General features: G+C 44.1%; 1 protein-coding gene across 1 annotated transcript in view; it reads right to left on the bottom strand.

The window, feature by feature from the left end:
- MFAP1 (microfibril associated protein 1) overlaps positions 1 to 7,813 on the bottom strand; it is a 23,462-nt gene that overhangs the window by 6,639 nt on the left and 9,010 nt on the right. Inside the window, exons 2-6 of the mRNA XM_003791778.2 lie at positions 7,118 to 7,337; positions 3,654 to 3,783; positions 2,959 to 3,146; positions 1,421 to 1,529; positions 632 to 792 (exon numbers count right to left, since the gene is read on the bottom strand). Of these exons, the coding sequence (XP_003791826.1) occupies positions 632 to 792; positions 1,421 to 1,529; positions 2,959 to 3,146; positions 3,654 to 3,783; positions 7,118 to 7,337 (808 nt within the window). The remainder of the gene's footprint in view (positions 1 to 631; positions 793 to 1,420; positions 1,530 to 2,958; positions 3,147 to 3,653; positions 3,784 to 7,117; positions 7,338 to 7,813) is intronic.

The raw sequence follows: 7,813 nt of genomic DNA on the forward strand, positions 1-7,813 counted from the left end.
AGGTTGGTCACAAACATTTCTGACTTTCTAGCCTAATCAATCTTCTAGCTGGATACAACTATATAAATGAGTCCGGGTGAAATCAGTAGAAAACTGTTCAGCCAACCTCCAAAATTGTGAGAAATGATAAACGGTTATTTTAAGCCAATCAATTTTGGGTTGAATTGTTACACAAAAGATAACTGATAATAGTAACTTTTGTGTATCTAACAGTAAACTAAAGAGAGCATCGGTGGGTACTCTATCATAGAGACCCACTGAGAAAATGTGTTTTTCTTCTTTGATTTCACTTTAACAAGTAAAATTTACATTCCAATTATGGGAAACTCACCCAACAGCAAGAACCATAAGGAAAGCTAAAATGGAACTCACAGTAGTGAATAGTGCTAACCCTTGACGCATCAGCTGGTACTCTATCATGGAAACCACCTGAGAAAATGTGTTTTTCTTTCTTGATTTCACTTTAACAAGTAAAACTTACATTCCAATTATGGGAAACTCATCCAACAGCATGAACCACAAGGAAAGCTAAAATGGAACTCACAGTAGTGAATAAGTGCTAAGCCTTGACGCTACCCTACTATAAACCTGTTTTGTTAGCGACATTAACCTGCTCCATGCTATTACTCACGCTTCTCTGTCTTCTCTGTCCCTCTTGATTCTTTTCAGCTCTCGAACCTTCCATGCTTCATATTCCTCCTCATCATTTTCATCATCAGTATTCAGTGCATCCAGTGCAGCTAAGGACCGCTTATTCTCTTCCAGCTCTTTCTTGGTCTCCTCTTCTACAATCTGGATAGGGAGAACAATTTAGCTGTTAAGACTTCCTTATTGTGCTCAGACAAACCTGATTACATCACTTCTTGCACTCCATTCTTTTTTTTAGATACAGAGCCTCACTTTGTCACCCTTGGTAGAGTGCCATGGCGTCACAACTCACAGCAAGCTCCAACTCTTGGGCTTAGGCGATTCTTTTGTCTCAGCCTGCCGAGTAGCTAGGACTACAGGCTAATTTTTTTTTTTTTTTTTTTGAGACAGAGCCTCAAGCTATCCCCCTGGGTAGAGTGCCGTGGCATCACAGCTCACAGCAACCTCCAACTCCTGGGCTCAAGCGAGTCTCCTGCCTCCGCCTCCCAAGTAGCTGGGACCACAGGCGCCCACCACAACACCAGGCTATTTTTTTGGTTGCAGCCGTCATTGTTGTTTGGCGGGTCCGGGCTGGATTTGAACCTGCCACCTTAGGTGTATGTGGCTGGCACCTTAGCCACTTGAGCCACAGGCGCAGAGCCGTGGCTATTTTTTCATTGCAGTTTGGCCAGTCAGGTTTGAACCCACCACCCTTGGCATATGGGGCCAGCGCACTACTCACTGAGCCACAGGCGCCGCCCTGCACTCCATCCTTGTACCCAGTCCCCAGTACCTTGAGTGTATACTTGCGCCTCTCTTCAGCCATGCGTTTTGCTTCCTGCTCCAGCTCCTTTTGTTTCAGTGCTTCAGCTTCACGTTCTTGTACTGTCACTCTGTCCTTCCTGCATCACAGAGGTCCTGTTAATTGCCCAAAGTCTTTAGAGTGAAGCTCTTTGTTCCCCTAGATATATTCCCAGCCAAATCAGACAAAGTCCAACAAGCATTAGCTCTATTATTTGCAAAGAGTCCAAAATGGGAGTCATCTCACACCTTTAGAGCATCAAAATTTCTTTCTTTCTTTTTTTTTTTTTGTTGAGATAGAGCCTCAAGCTGTCCCCCCGGGTAGAGTGCTGTGGCATCACAGCTCACAGCAACCTCCAACTCCTGGGCTCAAGTGAGTCTCCTGCCTCAGCCTCCCAAGTAGCTGGGACCACGGCGCCCACCACAACACCTGGCTATTTTTTACTGTGGCATCACAGCTCACAGCAACCTCCAACTCCTGGTCATTGTTGTTTGGCCAGGCTGGATTCGAACCTGCCACCTTAGGTGTATGTGGCTGGAGCCTTAGCCACTTGAGCCACAGGCACTGAGCCTAGAGCATCAAAATTTCATTTACCTGACTTGGTCCCTGTAGCTTAGCGGCTAGGGCATCAGCCACATAAACTGGAGTTGGCAGGTTGGAACCCAGCCTGAGCCTGCCAAACAACAATGACAAATGCAACCAAAAAATAGCCAAGTGTTGTGGCAGGCACCTGTAGTCCCAACTACCTGGGAGGCTGAGGCAAAAGAATCGCTTAAGCTCAAGAGTTGGAGGTTGCTGTGAGCTGTGATGCCATAGCCCACTACTGAGGGTGACATAATGAGACTGTTTTAAAAAAAGAATTTTTTTTTCATTTACCTTGGAGAACTGCTTGGATAGCAAGGCACCTACTGGACTGTTAAGTAATAATATTTCTAGCTATTAGAAAAGGAATAGGGGCAGTGCCTATAGCTCAGTCCACAAGGGCATTGGCCATACATACCTAGGGTGGCAGGTCTGAACCCAGCCTAGGTCTGTTAAGTAACAATGACAACTGCAACCAAAAAAAAAAAAAAAAAAAAAATAGCTGGGCTTTGTGGTGGGCACCCGTAGTCCCAGCTACTTTGGGAGGCTGAGGCAAGAGAATCACTTAAGCCCAAGAGTTAGAGGTTGCTGTGAGCTGGGATTCCACAGCACTCTGCCCAGGGCGACAGCTTGAGACTCTGTCTCAAAAAACAAAACAAAAAAAGTAATAGGAATTTGCTTTCCAAGATTAATTTTATGTTTAAAATATATAACCGTGGGCAGATGTTATGTGTTCTTCAACTGAAAAAGATGTGAAAACAAACTTGGTCTCTTGCTAACAATACCAAGATAGTCTCCAGCAACTACTCTGTGAGGTTAGAGCACTGGGCAAAAGAATTTCACTTAGTGCTTAGATTTCAAAAGAGCAGGAGACAGAAAAGAGACTTTTGTCTTCAGAGCCAAAGCAGTAATTATGTGGATTCAGCCCTGGTTTGTAAGATACTTACTTTCGAATGAAGACTGGCTTAAGGCGAGGCTCCATCTCATCTTCACTGTCTGTGTACTCTTCATATTCAGATTCTGATTCTGACTCTTCCCCAGAACGTCCTTCATCTTCCACTTCCATGACTTCCATCTCTTCATTTTTTCTCTCCTGTGCTCGCTGACGCATCATGCCACGGCGCCGCTCTATTTCCTATCAAGTCATACATCTAAGCCAGCCAGGCTTATGGCTTTTAATTATTCCTTTATCAAGCTCAACAAATTCTGATATAAGTAAATGCAACTTAGCACCCTATCCCCAACAAATAGAGAACATAATCAAAGTAATGATCTTAGGACCTCAATAAATGAGCACTAGCTGGAACTTTTTCTTGTACCCCCTCAAAACCTTCCCATTTTCCTTCTTTTTTTTTTTTTTTTGAGACAGAGCCTCAAGCTGTCCCCCTGGGTAGGGTGCCGTGGCATTACAGCTCATAGCAACCTCCAACTCCTGGGCTCAAGCGAGTCTCCTGCCTCAGCCTCCCAAGTAGCCAGGACCACGGGCGCCCGCCACAACGCCCGGCCATCTTTTGGTTGCAGCCGTCATTGTTGTTTTTGGCGGGTCCGGCTGGGGATTCGAACCCGCCACCTTAGGTGTACGTGGCTGGCGCCTTAGCTGGTTGAGCTATAGGCGCCGAGCCCCATTTTCCTTCAATCATACCTCATCATCAATTTCTTCTTCTTCTTCTTCACTACTATCTTCTCGTTCCATGCGCCAAGCATCTCCTTCTACTTCTGAGTCACTTTCTCCTACTACTTCAGGTTCCACTATTTTCCGATGTCGAGCCAATCTGAAAAAGTGTTTATAAGTGTAACACCAATGTCACATAAATGGAGGAGCATCAACCACATTCCTTAGTCACAGTGTACCCTGATATTATTATTGCCTTCATTAATATTGAAGTCTTGAGATAGGAAAACTGAATGGCAGATTAAAGAAGCTAAACCAGAGTGCCAGAACAAATAGTCAAGGTGGGCCTGCAACATATATTGAGCCACCACAGTCAACTCCCAGGAGTACCTGGGTAGAGTACTGCAGTATCATAGCTCACAGCAACTTCCAACTACTGGGCTTAGGTGATTCTCTTGCATCAGCCTCCCGAGTAGCTGGGACAACAGGTGCCTGCCACAATGCCTGGTTATTTTTTTGTTGCACTTTGGCCGGGGCTGGGTTTGAACCCGCCATGCTTGGTATAAGGGGCTGGTGCCCTACTTCCTGACCTACAGCCACTGCCTGAGGGATATATATATATATATATATATATTTGCAGTTTTTGACCAGATCCGGGTTTGAACCCACCACCTCCGAAGTATGGGGCTGGTGCCCTACTCCTTGAATCACAGGTATTGCCCATGAGGGATATTTTTAATAGCTTAAGGTAGTTCATAGCTTCAACATTAGGTCACACTACATTTATTTCAATGATTTTTTTTTTTTTGAGACAGGATCTCACTTTGTTACTCAGGCTGGAGTGAGGTAGCATTAGCCTAGTTCACAGCTACCTCAACTCCTGGGTTCAAGCCATTCTCCTGACTCAGCCTCCGCAGTAGCTGGGACTACAGATGTTTGCCATGGCTAATATATATTTTTTGAAACTGGGTTTTGGTGGCTGCTATGATAAAAAAGTACAGTGTGAAAATTAATATAAAATAAGATAATAAAAGAATAACTGAGCCAAATTTTTTTTTTTTTTTTTTTTGAGACAGAGCCTCAAGCTGTCCCCCTGGGTAGAGTGCTGTGGCATTACAGCTCACAGCAACCTCCAACTCCTGGGCTCTAGCGAGTCTCCTGCCTCCGCCTCCCAAGTAGCTGGGACCACAGGCGCCCGCCAGAACGCCCGGCTATTTTTTGGTTGCAGCCGTCGTTGTTTGGCAGGCTCGGGCTGGGGATTCGAACCCGCCACCTTAGGTGTACATGGCTGGCGCCTTAGCCGGTTGAGCTATAGGTGCCGAGCCCCAAATGTTTTTAAGATTTGAAAAATGAATATTCAATAGGCACACAAATTCTACTAGTAAAATTGTGAAGAATGTAGGAATGAAATGAAAATGATTTTTCTTTCATGGGCATTATATTTTTCAAATGGCTAAATTTTTAGAACACAAATACTTATTATTTGGCTCTATGTTATAACATAAAACATAATTATTTTTGCCTAGGAGGTCTATGAAAAAATTTCTGTGACAATATGAACTGTGAAAGTTCAGGACTTTTAGTTTACTTAGTGAGGTAACACCTCGATCAATACATAATATACAAAATCCCTCACTTGGAGGCTTTCTTTCTGACATGAGACCATTTATCAGGTCTTTTCTCCTACTTCATCAATGTAATTTTCCTTCATTAGCATTTAGGATAAATAAATGAATAAAATCAATTACTCATTGGGAGGCCGAGGTGGGTGGATTGCCTGAGCTCATGGGTTCGAGACCAGCCTGAGCCAGAGCGAGACCTTGTCTCTTAAAAATAGCTGGGCATTGGGCGGCGCCTGTGGATCAAAGGAGTGGAATGATGGCCCCATATACCGGAGGTGGCGGGTTCAAACCCAGACCCAGCCAAAAACTGCCAAACCAACCAACTAACCAACCACTGGGCGTTGTGGCAGGGGCCTGTAGTCCCAGCTACTTGGGAGGCTGAGGCAAAAGGATCATTGAACCCAAGAGTTTGAGGTTGCTATGAACTAAGATGCCATGATACTCTCTACCCAGGGTAACAGCTTGAGACTGTGTCTCAAAAAATAAAATATCAATTACTCAAATTTTAGATATCTTTGTGCTAAAAAGACTCCCATTCCCCTCAACAAGTGGTTTGTATTTTCTATTTCCTTCACAAGTTAATTACAGTCTTTAAGCCAGAAGTAACCTGCTGTTTTCTGAAGTTGCCACTTAACTAGTAGTGTAACTTTGGTAAAGTTAATTTCCTAACCCCTCTGTTTGTGCCTCTGTTTCCTCATTTGTAAAATAAGGATAATAATGTGGATATGGAGAGAAGGAAATACTTCTACTCTGCTGGTGGGATTGCAAACTAATACAACTTTTATGGAAAGAAATATGGAGAATTCTTTTTTTTTTTTTTTAGAGACAGAGCCTCAAGCTGTCCCCCTGGGTAGAGTGCCGTGGCATTACAGCTCACAGCAACCTCCAACTCCTGGGCTCAAGCGAGTCTCCTGCCTCCGCCTCCCAAGTAGCTGGGACCACAGGCGCCCGCCACAACGCCCGGCTATTTTTTGGTTGCAGCCGTCATTGTTGTTTGGCGGGTCTGGGCTGGGGATACGAACCCGCCACCTTAGGTGTACGTGGCTGGCGCCTTAGCCGGTTGAGCCATAGGCGCCGAGCCGAAATATGGAGAATTCTTAAAGAACTAAAAGTCCATCTTCCATTTGATCCCACAATTCCAATACTAGGTGTCTACCCAGAAGAAGAAAAATCATTTTACCACAAAGACATCTACACCAGAATGTTTATTAAAGTTCAGTTCACAATTGCCAAGTCATGGAAGCAATCCAATGTTCATCAACCCCTGAATGGATTAACAAACTGTGGCATATGTATACCATGGAATACCCTTCAGCCATAAGAAAAGATGGAGACATTACACCTGTTATGTTTACCTAGATGGAGTTGAAACACATTCTTCTTAGTAAAGTATCTCAAGAATGGAAAAAAAATCCAATGTACTCAATACTAATGAGACCAATATATAAACAATTATACACCCACATGAACGATAAAACACAAATATAGTCTACTGAGAGGGAAGGGAGAGGGAGGAGAGAGGGTGTAGAGAAGGGGAAGAAAGGGAGAGAGGGAGAGGGAGGGTGATTGACAGGAGGAGGAGGGCAATTGGCAGGATCTCACCTAATGTGCAGAAGGGCTCAACTACAACTTAAATTTTACCTTGGGAGTGAGAACAATGAAATGTAAAAATCTGTTTCCTCATATTAATTTGAAATAAAAAACAATAAAAATACTTATCTTCTAAGATTATTGTGTAGAGTCCAGGAATTAGTAAATGTAATCTACTTGGAACAGCATTCTTGGCACATAATAGGTACTATACAAGTATTAGCTATTGTTGTTGTTGTTATTAAGAAGGTCAGGTCGAGGAAATATAACCCTTGCCATTACCTCTCTTCCACATCTTCACTAATACGGTTCTGTAAGCGCCGTAGCCGAGGGTCACTAGATGAATCTTCTTCCTGTTCCTCAGGCTCTGCTTCTTGTTCTTTAGCTTTCTTAATGAACTGAAATTCTTCATCCTCCTCATCTGAGGACTCCATAGGGGCATAGTCTGGCCTCTTTCCAGATACATAACGTTTTACCTTCACTTTCTCCATTGAAATCTCACCTGGGTAAGAAACATAAACATAAATTATGTTTCAGTTACTTCTTTCCCAAGATCCTTTGACCCCTTGGCCTTTGCAGGAAGAGCCCTGTATTCCTGGCAGAAAAGGAGAAGAGAGCCATCATGCAAATATCTATCTATCTAAAGGTGCTTTCCTGGCCAGGTAGTGTCTAACGCCTATAATCCTAGCACTCTGGGAGGCTGAGGTGGGTGGACTGCCTGAGCTTACAGGTTTGAGACCAGCCTGAGCCAGAGCAAGACTTCGTCTCTAAAAATAGCCGGGCATTGTAGTGGATGCCTATAGTCACAGCTACTTGGGAGGCTGAAGCAAGAGAATCTCTTTTTTTTTTTTTTTTGAGACGGAGCCTCAAGCTATACCCCTGGGTAGAGTGCCATGGCATCACACTCACAGCATACTCCAACTCCCGGGCTCAAGCGAGTCTCCTGCCTCAGCCTCCCAAGTAGCTGGGACTACAGGC

Source organism: Otolemur garnettii, unplaced genomic scaffold (assembly GCF_000181295.1).
Source record: "Otolemur garnettii isolate 467f Iridium unplaced genomic scaffold, OtoGar3 scaffold00050, whole genome shotgun sequence".
NCBI lineage: Eukaryota > Metazoa > Chordata > Mammalia > Primates > Galagidae > Otolemur > Otolemur garnettii.